This window comes from Sebastes umbrosus, chromosome 5 (genome assembly GCF_015220745.1).
Source record: "Sebastes umbrosus isolate fSebUmb1 chromosome 5, fSebUmb1.pri, whole genome shotgun sequence".
Lineage (NCBI taxonomy): Eukaryota > Metazoa > Chordata > Actinopteri > Perciformes > Sebastidae > Sebastes > Sebastes umbrosus.
This window is the reverse complement of record NC_051273.1, coordinates 16,907,160-16,931,763: the sequence shown is the minus strand read 5'-3', so window position 1 is coordinate 16,931,763 and position 24,604 is coordinate 16,907,160. Positions and strand designations below refer to the sequence as shown.

Here is a 24,604-nt window from a genome sequence, read left to right as displayed (position 1 = left end):
AGTGGTATCAGCGCTGGCCCTGCCATCATGCTGTGTATTCTCAGTGATCCACCCAGGAGACATTGATCTTCTTCATAAGGAACATAATGACCACCAGAGAAATACTGATCATATTTCAGCACCAGTCAATTCAGTTCATTAGGGCCGCTCTACCTCCAACTGCGGCCCTGTATTGATCTCGCCCCTGTCACCAGACTGTTATTCTCCGCTAACTAGATAGGGAACTCACAAAACTGTAATTTATACAGTGGCAACAGCAAGTCGAACAATAGACTACAGGGAACAAACAAGCGAGAATACATAAAAGGCCGGATATTGCCCCATTTGTGTAGTAGCAGCGTGGACTGTCTTTCTCTGTGCCCTTTCTGCGTCGGCATCAAATGTCACACACGACACAAGAAATCCTAAAAGTATCAAGGCTGTCCCCGGGTTTCAGAGAGAATTTTTTTTTTTATGCCTCTAATACCTTTTCCACCGTCTCCTCTCCTCTAATCTCCACTTATCTGGCAGCCAGGTGAGCTGCCGCTCATAGCTGGTGGGCAAGCTTTGGTCTGTGGGAATACAGCTCATCTTAATGGTATTTCTCCCCCTTTTCCCTCTCTTCCCTTTGCTTCCCTTACCCTTTCCTCCAGGGTGGCTGTCAGACAGAGACGGAGGCAGCCAGAGAACTTCTCATTGCTGCTGTAGCTGACAGCAGGGAGCCACTGGGATTGGACGAGCGACCGCAGACGCCCGTCATGCGGAGGGGCAGCCGGGCTCACAGGTGCACAGCATCTGACAGATAATAGCAGATAAAACCCAGCAGCTCGCCTCTCGCTAGGGGATGGGGGACCTGTGGTGGTGGGGGGGGGGGGGGGGGCAGGGGTATGTTGGGGGCAAAGTGCTTTGACAACTAGCAGCCTTTACTTAACCACCGACCAGCCAGACACACACACACACTAGTCAAGGACGAGCAAGGTCACACATCTCCAAACCCTCCACAGAATCCTTCCTGCAGCTTACTGTACACTTGGAGGAGGTTAAGATTGATTCAGAGCTTAATACAGAGTGTTGGTGCAGCTGCTGCGGCTGAATAAGCACATCAAAACCCAGCAGTCGTCTTTTTTTTGCTGCTCTTTTATTACTCTTGTTTTAATTTCTGTTGAAAGAGCTGCGAGTCTCCAAAGTACAATAAAACCTGTTTATGCCACAGAGCGTTTTTTTTCTTCTCCCTTGCACCCTCCTTCTATTTCATGTTTTTAATCATATCCAAATCTGCTGTTCATTGTAGCGAGCAAAATCTAAACGCATGTACACATTTTCATCTGTTTAAGCTAAAATAATGCTGACCCAAACCTATTCAAATCTGTGGCATCTCCTCGGGACGCCAGCTGATGTGACGACGGGAAACAAAGTCAGTATCTCTCTTGTCTGCTGCTGAGAAACATTTGGTTCTGTTGAGGAGGAAACAGTCAAAACGAATCTGGCAATCAGGTGCTGCATGGCCTGAGACACACAGCCTGACAACAGTCCGCACCTCTGTTGTCTCTGAGCTGCCGCCACTGAGAGACAGGTACAGAGGTGTGATTTTTACTGTCCCATAAATAAACTGCAGAGGTTTGACAATATTAAATATAAAACAGTTTTGTACACATATTTATCAATCTAAAAATCTATTATTAGGTTTAAAATGTGCACTGCTGGCATCATTAACACTTCACTAAACATTTCTGTTGAATGGCTTGTGGAAGTAATCTTTAAAGATCCTAAATACAGTCAGACTGTTTTTCACAAGGACAGCTGTCCTGCTAAGATGCCCGTGTTGTAAAAACACTCTGGTTCCTTATTTGGATATGTGTGTTGACATTACATCTTTGCCAGGAGAAAATAGGAAGGTTTCGTGTTAACCTGTGGTCAGCACATGGCTGCTTGCCCATTGGTCAGAATGATGGTAACTAAGAATAAGTAAAGTAAGATGACCAATCAAAGAGGTTTTCTCCATCTTGGCAAAAAGGATATAATCTCTGAAATATCTTTCTTCGGAGAGGCATTGTGTTTTAAGTTCTGGTTTCTTGTGTTAAGGTATCAATGTCTCCTAATTGCAATTATATTCTTTGACTTCAAAATCAGTGATTCAAAGTGTTTTAAGTGTTATAGAACAATTCTTCACAACAGGCCTGTCAACTAGGATTGGCCTGTAATCATCTGTATCATTCCTTTGGTCTCCAATCAGTTCTGAGAAGTGAAGCCAATGCTGAAGTGCCTTAAACTTGCATTCTTTCTAATAGCCAGCAGGGGGCGACTCCTCTGGTTGCTGATTGTATAGAAGTCTATGAGAAAATGAGCCTACTTCTCACTTGATTTATTACCTCAGTAAACATTGTAAACATGAGTTTATGGTCTCAATCGCTAGTTTCAAGTCTTCTTCAATACAGCATGATGTTCATTTAGTAAATGATGGTCCCATTTGGAGTCAAATAGACCATAAAGCTACCACAACGTTGTCCGGGCTGGGAGTTGTCCGTGTTTTTGTTTTACAACTTTAACCCTTTCACAGTGTGTTTTCAGTCCATGAAAGTTAATTGTAGTATTTTTGGCCGCCTGATGTCTTATTCAGCGTTTGGTTGTGCTTAGCTCCACCCTCTTGTTTCATTTCGGGTTGCAAAAAAAAACAGATGGGGCTAGCCAAAAACCAAGATGATGACGGCCAAAATGCCGAACTCGAGGCTTCCAAACGACAGTCTACAAATGTGGGTGACGTCACGGTGACTAAGTCCACTTTTTATATACAGTGTATGTCTCCAATAGAGGTCAGTGCAAAGTCACACACACACACATGACAGTAGGATGGCGTAATGAATAAATAATTTCCTGAATTTAAAGGACTTGGGTTCAAGCGTCTGCTGTGCTGAGGTTTCCTGTGGAAAGACCGAGGAGGCTGCTCTTTTGTAGCTGAACCTGACGGCTGGGCAGGGCAATTAAAAGCAGAATTTCCCTACGGAAATCAATAATGTATACATTTTTTATTTATACATACAGTCCTCTACACACACACACGTTGGGCATACATGCTCCACACGTAGATCTGACAGCAGGACTGACGCACAGACCGAGAAAAGACTGATCATGACCTTGACCATGGCAGCAGCGAGTATCTCCTGGCAACGTACGTGTGTACCTGCGCAGAATATTTTCATATGAACAATTTAACAGAGTGACGGGTTATCATATTAACAATTCATCTCAGCGGTAACAGAACAGTAACAGGTATCACCAGATGCTCCGATATTTAGCATTCTATAGGCTCTGAAGCAAAGAGGACGCAATAGGTTGTGAATAAGAGTGGCTGTTTAGAGAGGCAATGTCCTGGCTACACACACACACACACACACTCTCACACACACACACTGAGTCCAAAAACTCAATCCACCAGCCATAACACAGAGACAGAGTGGCATCAACCTCTATTATCTAGTCCCTATGCTGCTAACACAAAAGGCTCCCTGGAACAAAAATCCAATCAGTCCTCTCTTGGAGGATTTGCTCCACAGCAGTGCTCAGCAACACTGGTGGCTCTGCTGGTGACAAAGAAATAATCTCAGAGCCCACAGCCTGTTCACAGCCTGTTTACTGCCTCCGTCACATCGCCCTTTTAGAAAGAGGACAGACAGAGTCTACGCTCTTCTGTTGTCATTTACTGTCCTCTGAGTTCAGCTCTCTATCGCTCTCTCCCTTTCTGCATGCAAAAACATGAAACACATGGCTGACTGTGTGTACAGTGCGTGAAATTACCGTATTTGCGACACAGGGAATATTTACTCTAAGCATTAGCAATATAGGCTTGGCAAAAAAAAAAGAGGCTTCAGGCATATAGGCTAGAGACAGGTTTTAAATAATTGTTTAATGATTTTCAAAATATTTTCAATATCGTGCTGGCCCTTTCCTCCCCTTCCTTATATCTCTCACAGTCTCCCATTCTTTGTCTGGTAAATTATCACACTCGTTCTCCATTCATTAGCATGCTGCTGCTTATTTAGCTACGCTGCTGAGAAAGCCTTCAACAAAATCAACTGGAAAATACTCAATATGAAGCGGCCAGCGCGCCTTCTCTCCCTCCCTCCCTCCCTTCCAATCCTTCATCTCCTTCTTTGTTTGTTTTATGTGTTTTTTTAACCACATCAAAATGGAAAGCAAAGTCCCCCGTAATGAAGAGGAGGGAGATAAAATATGCAAATTCACAGAGAAAGGATATAATTAGGGCAATAATAGGAAGTGTTGTTTTCACAGCTGCTCATTTACACAAAAGCCTGCCTGATTTCTTTTTTTTTTTTTTTATAAATAATGTTCTTCTCTGTTTCTTCTCTCTCTTCTTCCCCCCCCCTCTTTCTCTCCCTCAAGGTGCAAAGTCTTGTGCTCCACTAAAAACAAAATCTCTGCAGCTCTCCAGCCCGAAAGCCAGTCAACCACGCAGCGATCGAGCCACCCAGAGATTTCTATCAGCACAGGTATGTACCAGGGGCCGGGGTAGCGAGCAGAAGGCTGCATACAGGTTGTTTCAGAGTTTCCCACCTTCCCTGAGAATGTGCCACCCAGAACCCTAGCCCCATAAACCGCAACACACATCAGACATCACAATGGGTTTAAGACCAAAAATAAGATTTATATTTTCATAATCACATTTGAAACCGCTCATAGTAATCACGTCAGTCCGGGTCAAATTGATCACTATAGGCGGATGATAACCGGATTTTTGTTGTTTGCATTATTTCTCATGCAGATTACCATCTCATTTGTATATTTAATACATGAACACAAAGTAATGAAACGGACCGTTTCACTATTTACTGGCTCGCTGCCAATTGCCCTTTTTTTTCCCCTCATTGAGGGTGAGGCATTGCTGTTTTTGGCCGGCTCTGCAGCGCAAGCATGCATGCAGAACGACGCTCCTTTGCCGGGGCTCCTCGTTCTCTCACTCGGTAGCCGCATGGAAGGAGACGGGTCTGCATGTGTGCCGTAGAGCCGGTTGAGGATCGACAGAATCATTTTAGGGGCATTACATGACCAGGGTTCTGTCTTCATGGAGCCGGCCGCCATGTTCCTACAGTAGCCCAGAACGGACAAATCTAACTTTTCCTGCTTGGGCCGGAGTCTATAACGTAACTCGCTCCGGAGTTAACCCCCGCTGTCACTCCACTCAGCCGCCAGGAAACAAGACACAGGAAACTTCAGTTGGTCTCGAGGAGCAGCAGCATTTACTTCTGTGCAAAACTGCAACTTCACTTGATATTTTCAAAGCTAAACTAACTCTGTCTTCTGCTCCGACAGCTCACATTCGCCGCCGCTCTCTCTCTCTCTTGCTTCACCACTCACTTCCCACATACACACACACACACACACTCTTCTGGCTCTGCTATTCTCCAAATAGCCTACATTACTCTTACAACAACTGACTTTCGATGGGGCCATTCACGTTTCACGTCTGCCACCGTAGTTCTTCTACAATTTTGGCACACGGGAGAGACTTCAATCTGCAACCTTACCGCTAGGTGTCGCTAAATCCTACACACTGTTCCGTTAAGGATAGCACAAGAGCTTCAAAAGCTATGCCTTACACACATAATGGTTTATGTTTGTTGTACATAGACATACTGTACTGCTGCCACTGGCTATTTTAGTTTCAATAATTAAAGGAGGCCTGGTGAAGTGTTGCCAATTGGAGAAGAAAATGGAGTTTAAACACGTTTCTCTATTTCAAAAGGAGTGATGAGGTCACAATTAGCATTTCAGAGAAATACAGTGAGCATGGCTAAACGGTGCTAAAGACTGGTGCACACACACAACTGCAACTATTATAGAAAGATTGGATTGAATGCAGATGAAATGAGAGCTTAATAAATGAGTGTACGTTTCAGCGTAACTCAAAAGGGGAGATCGGTCCGGCAGATAAAGATCGGCTGATGAAAGTCTGTACAGTTGAACAAGAAAGAAACTAGTACATACGAGGGGTTAACTTTCATGTATCTGCAAGAATAAAGAAAGAAAGATTAACGTTCTGACACAAACGTGTTTTCTTCAAAGTCAAATAGGAATGGTGCCAGCGCAAAGACTTTAAATATTCTCCCTGTGTTTCATGAAGCAAGCGTCTCGTATTTAGTGGCGGGAGGGAAACTCTTACTACAGCGATGTGACAGAACTCCATGAGTGCAATTTGCAAGAGGACATAGAAAAATACATCATATTCAAAACAACAGCAGCAGCAGCACAACAAAGACATAAATACATGATATATCGCTATATTGTTTGGACGGCTGCCCAGAGACTTTCATCTGAAGAAATGGAAGCTATTAAACGAGAGAGAAGGCCAGGCTGGTGCATTGTGTAAATTAGAGGAAACTCTGTTGACCCCACATTCATACTGCAGACTATTTACTTCGAAGTAATCCCCGTTTTCTGACACGTGTTATGCAAATAGAAAGGCACCGTTAATGCCGGTGCTTCCTGGAGAATGCAAGACCCAAGGGAGCCTAAAACTTGTCTTGTTTAAGTTGATAAGTTTGGTAGGCAGACAACAAACTTTCTGCAATAACAGCCAAACTAATTTCCACGGCTCCTTATTTTCCCAATTGTGTATTTGTTTTATTAACTGTTGCTCCTCCTGGCAATTTGAGCAACTGTGAGTGTCGTCCCGGTAGAACCCTAATTTTCATCTCTACAGTACTGATGAAATTGTGAAATACATCAGAAATTTTCATTTCACTCTTTCATTCATTAGTTGTAGAATGAGATAAAGTAATAACTTAACCTCCAAATCATGGCTGTTTATCCAAATTTGTTCCAGCACACTGAAGGTTCCTTCAAATTAATTATATTTATTTCATCACTGACTAGTAGAATTGGGTATATCAGCTTGACCGTGATTCGTTCCAACAATGGCATCAGTTATATCAGAACAGGAGAGTATTTCTTAACTGAAAGAATAGCAGAGAACGGCACTGAAGGCTTTTTCCCAATGCAAAAGATGTTTTCGCTCTTCTCCCGACTAGCTTTGGCAAGAGTTTGATTGACAGATGATTCATCCAATCACCTGCCAAGTATTTTTTTGAAAGTACCCGCCCTTTTCCAAACAGTTTCCAATGACGGCTTCTAAGATGGTTCTGTGTAAACAAACCATCTGGAGAATCAGGTCAATATCAGCTACTGTGGTGTGTAAAGTAAATGTACTTGTGACAGTAAAGATATTGTACCAATCACCACCAGAGATGTACTTGCATTTTAAAATTTCCAGTTTTGTTGGCCAAGTAATATGATGCACACTGGTGGGAAAGAATGGTGATTTTGGGTAGGACTGAATTCATTTTTACATCATTATTATCATTTACACTGAAAAACTTGAACTGTAATGAAACTTAAAATGATTATGGTGTGATTTTTGAGGGATGTGTACCAAAAAAAAAGTTTTATTAAAGTCTGTAGAATATGATCTGTACGCGAGGACATCTCAATATTTAATTTACAATGGAATTTTGACACACATTTCGCCTTTAACAAAAATTGAAAGTATTTCAAATCCTGCAATTTGAAATTTGCAATAGGCCATATTGCGATTTCAATACAAATTTGATTAATTGTGCAGCCTTAATTTTCGGAAGCTATTTAATACCGTACAATTTAGCTGTGCTTTTGTTGTTTGTGCATTCAATGCTTCATCTGTATATCCTACTGGACTCTTGAAAAACAAAAGATGTAGCTGTTTCTTTTAAATATGCATTGAAATTTGAATTTAGCAGCATGAGCTGCTGTTTTTCCTACTTTGATGTCTGATTTGTTTTAACATATGCCCTGACCAGGGTGTCTTCAAAGGAAACAATACGGCTGAAATAATTAAATGTGACCATCAGCTCCATCATTTTGTTCATATTGTACGTAAACTACCACTCACATGCTAAATTTACATACTTCAATTTCCACATGTAGAATAAAAGATTCAGACACAGCGTTTGAATGTGAGCAGCTGGCCGTGCAAGACGTGACCTCCGACCTCATACGTACAGTGGTTTTGTCTGGAGAGAGCAAAGCCGGAAGCACAAAGACTATCTGTAAGAAAGAGAGGCTCTAATAAAGAGCATTTCCATTCTGCTCTGACAGAAACAGAAACAGCAGGGAAATGGAGACACAAAGAGAGAAGTGATAGAGTGAAAAAGAAGAAAGTGAGAGGATAGATCTGAGAATTGCCTATTATCTCCACGCTGCTTCATTGCTTTAGACACACACACATGCTGCACGCATCTGTGCACAAACCTAAAAAATGTGTACACACACACAACCGTCCTCTCAAATCTGCCCAGACCTCATGAATATGATTGACCTTTTTTTTCCACTGTAATGCTGAGAGCGCATAAAGGGGAAGGGAGAAACTAAACAGAGGCAAGCAGAGTTAATTTAGAACAACACATTATTGGGCGCTGACTGCAGATATGGAAAAGGACAATCTAATCGATAAACCAAAAGAATGACAATGGCCTCTCGAATCAATGTCTGCACCCCATTTTCTCACTGTGAAAAGACAAAGCCTCCCGTGCAGGTGTTTTCGTTGTTTTGTTTTTATGCTGCCTGCACCTGTGTGTGTGTGCGGTTTGTGTACATGTGTGTGTGTACCTGGCTGCTGCTGCTGCTGCTGCTGCTGCTGCTGCTGTGGTGGAACAGTTGCCAGGACTAATCATTATTTAGTTGTGGCGGGGCTGGAAAGGTCAGCAGTCTGAAATGTCAGGCTGTGTTCAACAGGAGCCAGATGCAGCCGTGCGCCGCTCAAGTGTCCAATTAAAGAGGGCCGAGTGAGGTTTGAGTGGGTCTGTGTGTGTGTGGGGGAGTGAGAGTGTGTGTGTGAAATGAAAAAGACAGTGCCCTTTTTTGTGTGTGTATCAGAGCTACATGTAAAGAATATATACAGTCAATTACATGTGCGCGAACACATGTGTAAGTGTGAACCATTCTTCAGAGTAGCTAATGAACGCCATTAGAGACGGAGGCCAACAGAGCAGCGGGGGCAGAAGCCTCATCGAATCTCTTTCTCTCAGCACGTTACGAAGCCGCTTGAGCCTATTAGCTTGTTCACACCCTGTGATTCCTCCTGCTGTCAATGCTATGAAGACGAGACGGAGAGAGGTGAGTGACGGATAGAGGAAAGAGGGAATAATGCAACACAAAAAGGGCAACGTGATAATATAAGATCGCTAATAAATAGGAGAAGATAAGGAGAGATGCTAAGTCAAACAAGCAGAGGAAGAGGTGTCGACAGCAGAGAGAGAGAGAGAGAGAGAGAGAGAGGCACCACGTGAGAGGATGACAAGGAGAAAGGAAGCGAAGCAGCGGAAACTCCTTTAATCTGCAGGGAGGAGAGGGTGTCCTGCCTGTGTTTCCCTATCAGAGTCATTCATCTGAAAGCCTCACCTGCTCTTCATACAGCCATCATAATAACCTTCACCGTGTTCAGTGTGTGTGTGTGTGTGTGTGTGCGCGCTCACCTACTGTGAATAGTAATAAGCAGCAGGGCAGGATAAAATATGTCCGCCAAGTTAAGAATATAATAGACTTCCCTTCAAGGCCACGCGTAACAACAGCCTGAATAATGACCTGCAATAATTTACACAGCACACTGAGCTCTACACTGGTCAGAGGAAGAAACCTTTCACTGAGAAATAATTGAAAGCTATTTCAGTCTATCCAGGGCCCCTCCATGAGCGTTAGACTAAACCCCGAAGGAGGCGAGTTCTACTGGAATATAATGTAAGCTCATCCAAAGAGGGAGATGCAGAGTAAAAACTAGAACTAGCGCCTCGTGGTTGTATGCCTCCTCCAACCAGTCAAGTTGAAGTTAAAACTCATTTCTGTCCAAAATTTTTGTCACTTCATCATTTTATCCTTATTATACTTTTGTCATAATTAGCACATAAATTCTTGAGTTATGGCCAAAAGCGTGTTTTGTGAGGTCACCTTTGAACACCAAATTCGAATCAGTTCATCCTTGAGTCCAAGTCATAGACTGTATATACTGTAAGAACTGGACGTAATCACCGTGACGTCACCCATTGGTTCGTGGACTGCCGTTTTGAAGCCTCGAGTTCGGCCTTTTGGATGTCGCCATCTTGGTCTTTTTGCAACCAGAAGTGACACAAAAGCAAAGAACCTGTATTGCCAAGAATTCAAAGTCAGTTTGTTGTTCTATTGCAATATTAGAGGGCCGTAGAAAAGTGAAACTAAATTGTTTCTATTCTATTGTCATATTTAATGTCTCTACCAAAATGGCCTGTGTTGAACAATAAAAATATTATAAATATAATAAGCGTTTTCAGTCCAAAATGGCAGCAGTGGCTGTTGTCAAAAAAGCTGTGGAGTTTCATCTCTTTGCTTCTATACTCTTTAACAAGAGTATATGAGTAAACTCATGTTTACAATGTTTACTGAGGTAATAAATCAAGTGAGAAGTAGGGTCATTTTCTCATAGACTTCTATACAATCAGACTTCTTTTAGCAACCAGAGGAGTCGCCCCCTGCTGGCTATTAGAAAGAATGCAAGTTTAAGGCACTTCCACATTGGCTTCACTTTTAAGACCCAGAGGTTGCCTCCTGGTCCAAGTGGATGTTTGTGCTAGATGTAATGAAATTCCTCAAGGCGTTCCTGAGATATCGCTTTCATGGGAATGGGACGGACGTGAGGTCACAGTGACCTTGACCTTTGACCACCACATTCTAATTTGAAGAAACTCGCTCAAGGCATTTCTGAGATATCACCTTCACAAGAATGGGACGCACGGATGTAGGCATATAGACGGACGGACAGGCAGACAACCCACAAACATAATGCCTCCAGCCACGACTGTCGTCGGCACAGAGGCATAAAAAAAGGTTTTAAACTGTAATAAGATTAATTCAATGGGATGTCATAGTGACTCTAACAGTCTCATTTTTACAGGGCATTTTATTATCACCTGAATAAAACTTTGTAGCAAAAGAAAAAAGACTCCACTCAGTATTTATCAGGTTGTTGTGCCATTTTACCTCATTTACAGTAAGAGACCACAGAGTGCTAAAGTTTGACGCTGCATACTGGCTAAAAGACAGGGCAAAATTAAAATAACCTTGGAGGGTACAGCAGCTTTGCAAAGCATCCAGATCTCTTTACTTTTTCCTTTCCTTGTTGCATAAGATTTCATTTAAATTTGATTGTTTTTTGCTATCAATTTAGGCACTATAATGAGGCCCTACTGAGACCTCTAAGGCGGCAGGAACTTAAATGGAAGAGAAGGACTTCCTGTGACTTTTCACTTTGTGCAACACAACAAAAGAAAAGCAAGCACAGTGGTGGAAGAGAAAGAGTCTGGGCTTACATGATGATGTACCCTGCAGTATCTAAAAAGTCCTGAAAACCAGTAACAACCATTTAAATTGTGTGTTATAGATATAAAATACTGCATGATTCTAAAACTCAGTGGCCTATTTGTCGCCTCGAATTTATTCAAAACTTGATTTTAGTGGATGGTTTGGAAGAAATTCACCAATGTTTCTGGAGCAGCTTCCAGTTTGAGTATCAGAAGCAAAGAGCAATGAGTGGCGCATTCACCCCAGTGTGGTACCGCCGCACAGGGCACCCTTTAGCGCCTGAATGAGACGCACCGAGCTTTCCATTAACTACAATGTATCCCAAGTGCGCCAGGTGTGTGGTGACGTAGTTTAAAGAGCGAAAAGACACACAGAGAAGGCAGGAGGGGAGGTGGATGGGTCCAACAAACACAAGGCTTTCATCAAGGAGATTAGGTTCATTTTCACATTACAATCAGCTGTTCGATCGTGTCCCGTGTTCACAACGTTCAGTTTCACTTTACAAATGTAGTAGCTTTAAGCCCAACCATGTACTTTTTTCCCCTAAACCTAACTATAGTGGTTTTATTGCCTAAACCTAAAGTGACACCAAGGGGAGCGACAAAGCGCCTCTATGTGACGAGCTCAGACGAGAACGTGTTGTTCACCCGAAACAGGTATGGAGTGTTTTTATGAGAATGGCCAGACAAGAGTCAGTGATTCTGAGTAAATCACATTTGACAGCCCATCTGGAGTTTACCAACCTCAAAGCATTAGGAAAAATAAACCCTCTGATCTAATGAGTCAAAAAACAAGTAAACCACATTCAAATGCCTAAAACATGGTGATAGCAACATGATGCTACCTGTAAGACATAAGACAATAGAGGACATGAATCATATCATTCTATATATGATAATCTAATCCTTCCCTCTTTGTCTTTCTCTCTTGACCATACAAAGGTGTTGCTATAAAGTCTTTCTCTTCCCATCCCTTTCTTTCTCTCTCTGGTTGTCCTCTGAAGTCCGGGGGCGAGTCTTGCCTCTGCCCGGGACCTGAGGAACAGCTGCAACGTAAACCTGCTAAATTAACCCGGTCTCCATGAGCCTCACATAAGCATTATTCTAATCAAAGCATATTAGATCATCCAGATACTTTAGGCATATGGGTCTCTGTATCCTCCTCGCCGTCCCCATCTGTTTCTCCTCCCCCGTTTTTCGACTTTCTCCTTGCTCTCCATCGCCTCGTTCTCACAGCTGCCTCTCTACTACGAGACCACCACGGATCTCTAACAGTGCAACTACTTTCTGACATGTTTCCACACCCAGTCAAACTTGGAGCACCATATGCGTGTCTGAATGCTACATGTTACGAGTTTGAGGTGACCGATTAGTCGACTAATCGACTAAGAAGGTGCAGCCCTAGAGAGCATCTTGTTAAGACATAGCAAGTAAAATGTGTTAACATGCACGGTAGGTTAAGCCTACATTACATCGCATTTAGTAACCTTTACGCACATAAAAACAAGCAACACATACACTCCAACAAAGAGGTGCACACTTACACATACATGCACTAATATACAGTCACAGTTATTCAATCACGCACAGCGGCTGGCACATACTGTAGTAAGAGTATAATGAGAAACTTGATCAAATTAATAATTAGATCAAAACAAACCCATTAACTGGTTCGGATGTCTTCATCAACACAAAGTAATAATCAGTGACACCAGCACAAAAGTAATCCATCCCGGAAGAACCACTTGATAGCTTCATCAGAAGTATTATGACAGTCGACAGGTACTGTTAGATTGTTATCTGTCCTGTTGACTAATCTCTTACTCATTCCAAAATGAGTACAAAGTCTCACATATGCTCGTACAACCCACACACGGATGTACGCTTGGGGGCAGCCGTTTTTCCTAATGACTTATGTGACTGAATATAACTGAATTCATTGGATCCATATTATCCCAGTGTAAAAGCTTCAAGGCAATACTTCTTTGACATTTAATGCATCACGTTAAGCATCCCTTAACGCACATAGAGTAGCTCAAGTAACTGACCAACAGCCATCAAATCAGCAGTGCTTCCGCTTCAGGGTTTTCCACAACACAAGCACCATGTTATCTGTGCTCGTCCCACTGCCCAACTGAGCAGTTATGTTTGTGTAGGAAAGCAGTATCCAGAAAACAGCTTGTAACCATTTTAGCATTTACTGTAGAAGTGAGTTAGAGGGAAATATACTGGCATGTTTCTGTCAAATCCATATCAAGCCACATGAAAAACATGGAAAGCACACTGATGCCGAGCTTCCTATGGGAGCATCACAGTGCAGTTGTACATCAGTGGTGGAGTGGTGTTGATGTAGAGAGAGAGAGAGAGGAGTAGAGCAGTGGATGGTGCATGAAAGTGAAGTCATAAGATCTCAGGGACTTACCAGTGTTGGTAATGGTCAACAGGTCTAGACGCCGTTGTTGCTGAAAGAAAAAGAGAGAAGAAAGTTAAACAAACGTCATAAAATGATCATCAATTATAGGTAATATCTTGCATTCTAGCAGAAAGTCTATTAATCAATCTCACATATACCGTAAAGACCTTTTGACAACATAAAAGTTCTAAATGGGCCCCTTTGTATTTGCTGTTGCAATGTTTAATGTAACGTAATGCAGTAGCTGAAAGGAAGTAAACCTGGACCACAGAATGGAAATGAAAAGATCTTTTGGATTAGTTTGATCAGTAGTACAAGTAGTTTTTGCAGCACAGTAGCTTAATGCTAGTTCAATTCACATATGGACAGTATTTCTAGAAGCTTATTTTTTTGTTTTTTTAAAGGGGACATATCATGGTAATTTTTAGGTTAATACTTGTATTTTGGGATTCTACAAGAACATGTTTACATGCTTTAATGTTAAAAAAAACCCACTTTATTTTCCTCATACTGTCTGTGTGAATATACCGGCATTCACTCTCTGTCTGAAACGCTCCGTTTTAGTGCCTGTCTCTTTAAGACCCCCTCCTGAAAAAAGCCTAGTCTGCTCTGATTGGCTAGCGAGAAAAATATGGTGCACCTTTGCAAAGGTAGTTCTCAAGTTGGGGGCGGTATATTCTAATGAGCCTGCATGTGACATAGGATGGGGAGCCAAATCTGAATGGCTTGTTGAATCACATGTTTTCTGATCTAGGCAGCCCAAAAAATAAACTGACTGGGTTGTCTTATTTCACAGTTTGTGGGTTGGTAGACACTCCAGATACCAAAATATATGAGCACAAGCATTGAAAAAAATAGTTTTCATGATATGTCCCCTTTAATATGTGCTGTGCTGCAGCTGTCCCGTATGACTTCTAGCTATCAGTAGAATTCTTTTGCAATTTTATATTGAATAAGAGACACAGTGTCATCATTTTTTACAAAATAGTTTGAGATACTTCTTCCGAATAACTTCCTAACTAAACCATACTTCTGTTAAGGTAAGTCTTGGTGTAGTTCAACATCCAATGTGGAGAATCTACAAGCTTGTACAGCTATATTTTCAAAGTGGTTTCTCCAACACTGTGTGTGTGAGTGCGCAAATGTAAGTGTGACCTCCTGGTTTTTGATGGAGTGTGTTTGAAAGAGTGTGTGCAATTTTACACTTGATGTCTCCAGCAGCTGAGAAGGAGTCTAGAGGAGGTGCTAGCTGGCTACCCCTGTCTTTAACCTGCTGCCTCGCTACACACACACACACTTACAAGACACACACACTTGACTGTTGAGCACTGCAGTAATCAACACCTCAGCCCTCCTCATCTACCAGTCCCTCAGGAAAGAAGATCTTCACATCCCAGGAAAGGATGAAGGGCCTGTGTGTATGTGTGTGTGTGTGTGTGTGTGTGTGTGTGTGTGTGTGTGTGTGTGTGCGTGTGTGTGTGTGTGTGTGTGTGTGTGTGTGTGTGAGACACACAGTATGGCTAGGTCATAGTCAAAGCCAGCTTTTAGGACCAGACTCCATTAATATTCAAGCACCACACTAACCAGTAGCTGAGAGGGATAAGCAAAGAGACTCTCAGCATCTCTCCTCATATACAGTGCTGCCTGGAGTGGGACTCTCTGATAGGCTACTAAACACTTACAGTATTTAGTATTTAGCAGATGCTCTAACTCAGAGTGATTTATAATATACAATATGAGTGGAGAGGAGTCTGCTGGGTGCAACGATGGAATAACTTTAAATACAAATTCACCAACGCTGTAGTTATAGTACAGAATGAAACGTTAATAGTAGTGCTCTGACATTTTTTCAATCATTAAAAAAACGAATCTTAGAGTTAAAGGTAAGAAGGGGAATATCTTTATAGGTTATATTAGGGTGTGGTTTGTGTTGTCTGTCTAATTTGAGTTCTTTCTGCTTATAAAGTTAAAGATACTCCGGTGATTTAGCGTTGTATTTTCCATCAAATTTTGGGGACTTGTGTGAAACAGATAAAATAAACAAAAAAATAATTAAAATATTGATGTCATGTTAATAATACACATATGATAATGTCGTGTAAATAATCCAGCGCCTCTTAAATAATTTCTGTTTCTTTCCATTCTCGCTTTTTCTCCCTCCCCCAACAGCTATACTCGTATTTTGTGTGTAATTAATTTGTCAAAAAAGAGACAAAACGCGCAAAAAACAAAGTTAAAGATGAATTTGACTGATAGAATTATTATTATTATTGAGGCAAAAATCTGATATTGTGACAGCCCTAGTCCTTAGTATTGGTTAAGCTGTAAAACACTGGATCCTAGGATCTGTGGAATGCCCCTTTAAAGTTAATTTATATTATATAAAACAATATAGTAATGCATGATTTAAAAGCAATAGAAGTAATTTATCAACATGTTCATGCATGTACGATTATTTTGTTATGTATATTTAATTTAAATTTAGATTAGATTAGATAGATTTATTTCAAACATGTAACAAATAATAAGAAAACTAAACAAGAATCACCAATAAAATGAACAGTAAACCTATACAGCAAATTATAAATAAGCTAAATACATATATGTTCAAAAAGGAGTAGACAGAAGTAAAAACTTATAAGGTCTTAGCCCTTTCTATAACTTAAATAACTTCAATTTTGAAACTAAAGTTTATCACATAAACACATAAATAATAATCTTGCTATATATGTATAAATTAAAATATAATGTATGTATTTTAAAAATGTATTTAAATGTTTCACTGAGTATGAATGCAGACTGTAAAGTGAGCAAAGAATAAAAATAAAAGCTAGTGAGACAGACAGACTGAATGCTTGTTTTTTAAAGAAAATTATTGTAAGATTGCATGAAGAGAAAGATGTGGCGACGATACTACTCAATGCAGAAGGGTTGTGTGAGAGGATTTTTGGAGAGCTGAGTCTTCAGTCAAGTACTGAAAAGGGTGAATGATGCTTGTGCTGTGAAGGTCATTTCAGCGTGGGGGGGAGCCAGAAAAGAAACAAGATGCTTCCTCAGAAGGACGATGTTTGAATTTGAGTGTTAGATAAGTAGGTTTATTTTCTTATTTTGCCTTCAGTTAAATCTGTAACTATACCAGCACAGTATGGGCTGTAGGTTACCTGTTAAGATACTGTGTGTGGTGGAGGAGGTATGGATAGCTGACCATGTCAGCAGTAGAGGTCACTGTGACAACATGAGACACAGAACAACAAGAGAGCAAGCTGAGATCACACACTCCACCTCTACACATACTGTACACTCACTCACACACACATTTACACGCACATGGCCTCCACCCCCAACCTCCAACTCTCTCTCTCACACATACACCCACACCCACTGCTACTACTGCCACCTGTGGAGGCCGCTGACTCTCTGCAGTCAGTCAGATATGGAGCCGCAGCAGGAATCAATAACATCAGAGAAACATTTACACCTCTACTTCTTCTCACTGCTGCTGTAGCCTGCAGGGGATAAAACCTTGATTAGAACAACTACTGTTGGCCACTATCACACCCTCAACTACACCAGGAAATACGACATCACACGTTTGTTTATAGCAGAAACACTACATGTCAATTCCGACTACTTTAGCAAATCCTACTCTGTCTGTACAGCAGTAACTAACTAACTAACCATTTGTTCAACTTTTGCATGTCTTAAGACAAAAATGTAAGAACCAAAAACACAAATCTCTTTGTATATTTGTCTAATTACTAGTCAAAATATCTCATAACACAATACAAGACACAATCCCCTAATAAGTAACATTTCAGTGAGATATAGGGACTTGTTTTTAGACAAGGCATCTTGAATATCTTGTTAAGTGAAAAAAATACTGCATGCTTATTATGACACACAGCTCTTCCTAATACTAGTGAAATTTAGCTCAAATGAGTTTTCCCAGCTAATTTCAAGATCTCTTTTTATCTTGAAAGACCTTAATATTACATCTTAGTTCAAGAAATCTTACAAAACTAATTTTCATTTGTTCCACTGGCAGATTTTGTTTACTTATTACAAGCAAACACACCTTGTATTCATTGCTTTTTTAAAACTTATTTTTAAATAGTATATAATAAAAACAAATGTAGATCTGTCCTGTCCAAACTGTCAGGAAATAGAAGAGGTTGATTACATGATCACTTGGATTGTGTAGCACCCTCTACTGGCTCTCCAGCTCTCTGCAAGTGAAACTCGACCAGACTGCTAAATTAAAGCATCATTTGAAAAATGATTCCTCATTTCAGATTATGGCATGAATATGATTGACCGTAGATGTATGGAATCAGGAAGACACACACATATGTGCTCACAACATGCCGAGAAACTTCTAAACCCGACAGCATTTTAAAATCTATTTTCAAAATCCTCACAAGTCATCTTCATATACACACACACATACTGATGCATCCACAAACACACAACCAGCAGCAGTTGAGAAGCGTGAGCGCCGTTCAGCCTGCCAGTACTTATACGCAGATAATGAATCTGTGGTAGAGAATTACAACACACTACCACTGCTCTCTCTTCCTGCTGCTTTTGTTGGTCCTTAACATGGATAAGGTGCTTAGTGTTCCTTAGGAGGGAGAGAGAGACAGACACACACAAAGAGAGAGAGTGGGGGGATCTGACACCGAGAGAATTACATTAGCAAAAGCATTTCAGGGCAGAAAATAGGATTGAATTAATCTTTATCAAACACAGCCAAGAGCTGAGGGATCACACCCTGGTTGGAGCCGGCCCGGCCTCAGAGCGGCTGGCCGCTGCCCTCCCTCTACCATGATGACAAAACACCCACTGTAACAGATTAAACCCACAACAAAGTGTGTATTATTGATAACATTATTGATTGGTTTACTGCCAGGTTGGTGGGATTCACTTCACACGGTTATGAAATTATTGTCAGTATCTTTTGGTATTTGAATGCCACAAAATTATAGTTTTTTTCATAGCTGACAGCTCAACGGATACTAATTGGACTGACCTGATACACACTTGTATAGAACTCCAAGAAGGTTAAATCATTATTTGCAAAAAGCTGTCTGACTCAGGCACACAGATGTTTACCACAGGTGAATCTAGACTGGACCTGCCAGTTGAAGTGTTATCAGGTCAGAAAACAAGGAAGCAGTTGGGAGCCAGAGGTGACGGCCACTCCAGCTGTCACGCCAGTCTAGCCAGCCAGCGTGGACTCTGGGGCTCTGTGGCCGGCAGCACAGTAAACAATACTGATGCAGACCGAGGGACTGGAATTATCTCGAAATAGCTACACTGTTATATGAGAACATAATTTAGTTTTATTTTTCTAGGCATGCTATCAGAGCAGGAAGCCAGTGCTTCTATTCTTGGAGGTTTTATGAGCGCACATCTTGATAAAGTTTGATCTTTACCTTCATAAGTGGAAAGATGCAATATTGCAAAGACTTCAGAGCAATGTAAAATTGATATTCTGACTAAAAGACAAACTGCTCAGTTTATGTAAAAGTCTTTATCAGATTATCTCGTTCTTAGTTTCTATTAGTCTGTCTTGAACACTTCTAAAAAAAGAAAAATCATTTTCTTATTTAATAAATAGTCTTCTAATACGAGTGTGACAACCCCCGCCCTCCTGAAGAAATCTATAATGTTCTAATCAGTATAAATATGGTCATTAACAGAACCAATCAGCAGAGCAGATAGCTAACTGTGCCACCATCCTAATCTGGGTGGGAAGGGAAGAAGAAGAAGGGGAGGGGGGGGGGGGGTCAAATGGAGTGACAGCAATGGAAAAGCCATTAATGTACTAAACCCCTACTTTATGACTAAATTAAATATTCATGCACAATCTACCCAAAACCCATTTGCCAACATTTCCTCCAGAATTTACTTTTCATATTTGCTGATTGTTATCACAGAGAAAAGAGAGAGAGAGAGTGGGGAAGAGGAAGGAGAGGAGAAGAGGCAGAGGAGCGATCAGGGAGGGGAGGAGGGAGTAACTAAAACCCCAGCCATCATTTTGTAGCTCATTTCAAATTAATTTAAAGCCAATATGGCTAAATTACACAGCCACCATCCAACTACTTGCACAGGTTTCAGTTTTTTTTAAAGGGCCAGTGTCTAACAGTTAGGGGAATCTATTGGCAGAAATGGAATATCATATTAACAAGTATGTTATCTTTAGTGTATAATCACCTGAAAATAAGAATTGTTGTGTTTTCGTTACCTTAGAATAAGCCATTAATATCTACATACTGAGCGGGTCATCTTCACGGAGCCGGCCGCCATGTTTCTACAGTAGCCCAGAACGGACAGACCACTGTGTTAATTTTTCCTGCTTGGGCCGGAGTCGATAACGTTATTCGCTACGGAGTTAACCCCTGCCGTCACTCCACTCAACCGCCAGAAAACAAGACACAGGAAACCTCCGTTGGTCTTGAAGAGCTGCAGCTTTTATTTCTGCACAAACTGCAACTTCCCCTGTACATTCACTTGATATTCTCAAAGGTAAACTAACTATCATCTGCTCCACACTAGCTCACTTGTTTGCTCACAAACATTCGGCGCTGCTCTCTCTCTCTCTTGCTTTACCACTTACTTCCCACGTACACACATACCCTACACTAGATCCGCTTTTCTCCAAATGACCTACGCTACTCTTACAACAACTCTATAGGGCCATTCGCATTTTCATCTCGGCTGCCGTAATTCTTCTACAATTTTGGCCCACGCAATCTGCAACCTTACCACTAGATGTTGCCAGATGTTACACACTGTATCTTTAAGAAAAAAATTGATTAGTTGGGAAATATTATATTATGTGGGAAGGTTTATTTCGAGGCAATATAATAGTAATAAAACTATCATTATCAGTAGTAGTAATAGTAATAGTAGTACTAAGTTATTCTGAATTAATCAAATTGACTGTTACCACCATGATCTAGTAAAAATGTTCACTGAATCGTACACTGAATCAGTGATAATCATTCTTTGGTCACTTGGTGGAAGTGGAAACAAGCTGAAAACACAACATTGACATATACCTTTTAAAGGTGCAGTGTGTATTATTTGGCAGCATCTAGCGGTGAGGTTGCAATCTGAAACCATGTGCCAAGCATGTAGGAGAACTAAGGTGGCCGACGCAAACACTTGAAAACGAGAACGGCTCTATCTAGAGCCAGTGTTTGGTTTGTTCATTCTGGGCTAGTGTAGAAACATGGCGGCTCTGTGAAGAGGACCCGCTCCGTTTGTAGATATAAACGGCTCTTTCTAAGGTAACAAAAACACAACAATTCCTATTTCCAGGTGATTATACACTAAAGAAAACTATTTATATTATATTCCATTTTCTGTTAATAGATCCCCCTAAATGCTACACAATGATCCTTTAAGTTGATATGGAAAACTTGTTAGCAAACAGTTGCCTATTTACGCAGCCAGCAGATACATAACATTAGTATTATTACCATTCATTTGGAGTCATGTTTCTGGCCACCAAGTCCAAATATTAACACTCCTTTTAGCTCTGTTTTACTCTCCACCAATGCTCGCCGGCTCTTTAGCTGCTTAATGCTCCACTATGTTCATCAGTTAGTCGCTAACTCCGTCTGTCTGTTGTTTGATGCTGAGCAGGTAGTGTACAGTACAGTGGGTTTTTAGAGTTTGCTGCCTGCTGTGGCTGAAAACGACGCTGTTATAGAGCAGTGAGAGTGGAACAAAACAGTAAAAGTTGAAAACCAGAACCAAACCAATGAGCTGAAAGAAGCTAAATCCCTCGGTAGAGTTGAGGGGAACAGCAGAGCGGAGAGGTAATTCTCTAAAAACTACCTCTTTTTCTGTTAATATATATATAAAAAAAATTATTAGAGCTGCTTTAAAAAAGGAACATTGCTTAATATGTTGGGTGGCCTTTTGTCTAAACACAACATTGACATTACAGCTTGCTAAGTGCATTAATTATTGCTGTGTGCTGTGATCCCATAGTGCTCTCTTGATGAGGTCACGTACAGGAAACAAGCTTCTGCATCCATACCCACTGCTGTCTCCTGTGTACCATAAACACACTCACACACACACACACACAAACACCACCCCTATCATATAACAAGGGTCAGGGCAAGGGTCGATGCTTGATGGGGTTGTGAGTGAGAGAATCGTTGTCAACAGCCTGACTCATCTTCCATCTTCCTCTGGTCCTCTCATCTCATCTCGGCTGTCTACCTCATCTGGCACCTCGTCTGAGTCACTACTTTCACTTCTGTGTATGCTCACACAGTTAAACCCAGACACACACACACACATACGCACACACACACACACACACACACAATGCTTGGACTGATCTGTAACGCTGTCTGTGTGCCTAACTGCATCTTAGTCATCGTCCCTTGGTAGCAAAGAGGAGAGGTGAGGTAAGACTGAGCTAATGGGATGAGCTTTTTAGGGTTTGGGTGTGGCTGTCTAGCACCAAGATCAAGTACATCATAATGTCAGAGGAATACAGGTGTTCAGGATGTAAGGCTTTTTAAAATCATAAAATGCAATACTGCAGTTAAAGATCGACAAATATTTTTATATTTAAAAAAAAATGTGCACAGCAGAGATTAGACCTATAGATATTAATATTTGTTGGACTTGAGAGAAAATGTAGCACAACAATTTGACAGGAGAACCACTGAAAGTAGAAAAAAAATCACCATCAGTTCATTTCTGTAGAGAAATGGCTACTTGCCAGCAGAAATGTGATCGTGTCTCCACTTGCACGACAGTGTCAGGTAATGTGTGTCGTGGCGCTGAGAGGAGGAGGACAGAGAGGATGGGAGCAGAGGAGGATGAAGAGCAGGGCTTTGTTGCGTGACCGGGAGCCCTTGGTTAAAAATACAACAAACCAAATAAAACATTTATTCCTTCTGAGAGCGGAGAGCAGCTTCCTCTCTTGAGCGGAGGGAGAGGACAGCCACGGCCACCTGCACGGGGCGCACGGTCCTCCCTGCTGCTGCCGTTATTGCACTGCAGTAATCTGATAATGTGCACGACAGCAGGTATGCACAGATAATACATGTAGCTGATGCTGCTGACACATGAATATGCAAGCATGCGGTCAAACACACACATACTGTATGCATACGGTCATACAGACACACGCACTGAGTCGTTTCACGCCACGCCGCCCGCCTTTTCTCATAGCAGTTAAAAAACATGATTCAATTTCATCTTGATTTCATTAAATATTCATGAAAACCAATTAAAAGAGCAGCTAAGCTGGCTGTGAGGACCCCGTCCTCCATCTTTCTGTCATAAGCAGTCTGTCAGGTCGCCTGCTTTTTGAACAAGGACCCCATGGGTCTCGGCTGCATGACCGTGACGCCCCACTTGTCTCTTTTCCAATGCTCAAACTTCCACTCTGAAGACAATAACTTGATGCAGTGGGCCAATAACGGCCGAGCGCAGTGTTGTCAACCAGATGATAATAAAATGTCCCCATACTCTGAGGCGAGGCTGGCCTGTGGCCTCTCTAAAGCGGGTGTGTTATCAATGTTCGACTGACAGTGTGCAAGTTTGACAAGTGCATTACTGCCTGTGACAGACAACTGGATAACAAATCTCTTCACCTTTAATTAGAGAAGCTCTGGACAACATGTAGATGTGTTTTGGCTAAACAAAAGGCAATAAAAGTCATCTGCTGGCTGACCACTGACTGGTAGCTCTTTTGCGGATTTTACTGATGGCTTTACACAGTAAAACCAGTGGGCAACATCCGGTTCTGAAAAGTGAAGCCAATGCTGAAGTGCCTTCAACTTGAATTCTTTCTGATAACCAGCAGGGGGCGACTCCCCTGGTTGCAAAAAAAATCTGATTGTATAGAAGTCTATGAGAAAATGACCCTACTTCTCACTTGTTTGATTACCTCAGTAAACATTGTAAACATGAGTTTATGGTCTCAATTTCTAGTTTCAAGTCTTCTTCAATACAGCATGATGTTCATTTAGTAAATTATGGTCCCATTTAGAGTCAAATAGACCATAAAGCAGGGTATGCTTTAGGGCGTGGCTACCTTGTGATTGACAGGTCGCTACCACACCGTTGTCGGGGAGCTTTTGTCTTACAACTTTAACCCTTTCACAGTATGTTTTTAGTTAATGAAAGTTAATTGTAATCTTTTTGGTCGCCTAAAATGTCTTATTCAGTGTTCGGTTGTACTTAGCTCCACCCTCTCGTGTCACTCCTGGTTGCAAAAAAACAAGATGGTGACGATCAAAATGCCGAATTCAAGGCTTCAAAACAGCAGTCCACAAACCAATGGGTGATGTCTTTGGTGAGTACGTCCACTTTCACGTCATGAAAAACCTCTCTGGATACAAGGTACACAATAGGTAGTCTTCGGTGGACGTAAAGCCGGCCAGTGTGCTGAATTTGTTTTCCAGCAATTTCTTTGGTTTCAGAGACAGCGCCATTTGCCCAACTGTTCGGTCCAAGAAGGCCTCTGCCTTTGTCTGCTGGTCAATGGACATTGCACCTGATGTATATGCATCTCTTTTAGGCTCACCATGCTGAGCCTGGCTGGCCTCCATGTGGAGTTGCCCATCAGCTACCAGGTCTGGCTCCATAAGAGGGCCCATGTCACCCTGATCAACATTCAAGACATTCCTGGATCTTCTACAAGAACAAGAGGAGTTGTGCAGCATAGAACCACACTAATCCAAATGTGAGAAGCAATAATTATGTTTAGCAACTAGAGACTTTAACAGCTCTAGAAACATTGGTCACATAGCATCAATTATTGGGGAGGTTTGTGGATTTGGCTGAAAATTGCTGC

At 41.5% G+C, this 24,604-nt stretch overlaps 1 protein-coding gene and 1 long non-coding RNA gene across 2 annotated transcripts in view; both read right to left on the bottom strand.

The window, feature by feature from the left end:
* Positions 1-24,604, bottom strand: part of agbl4 (ATP/GTP binding protein-like 4) — a 320,866-nt gene that overhangs the window by 91,559 nt on the left and 204,703 nt on the right. The window contains exon 6 of the mRNA XM_037769115.1: positions 13,777-13,816. Coding sequence (XP_037625043.1) covers positions 13,777-13,816 — 40 coding nt within the window. The remainder of the gene's footprint in view (positions 1-13,776; positions 13,817-24,604) is intronic.
* Positions 20,016-20,488, bottom strand: LOC119488009. Its single transcript, XR_005206848.1, has 2 exons — positions 20,452-20,488; positions 20,016-20,107 (listed from the first exon to the last, which is right to left on the bottom strand). It is a non-coding gene; the product is annotated as an uncharacterized LOC119488009 (long non-coding RNA).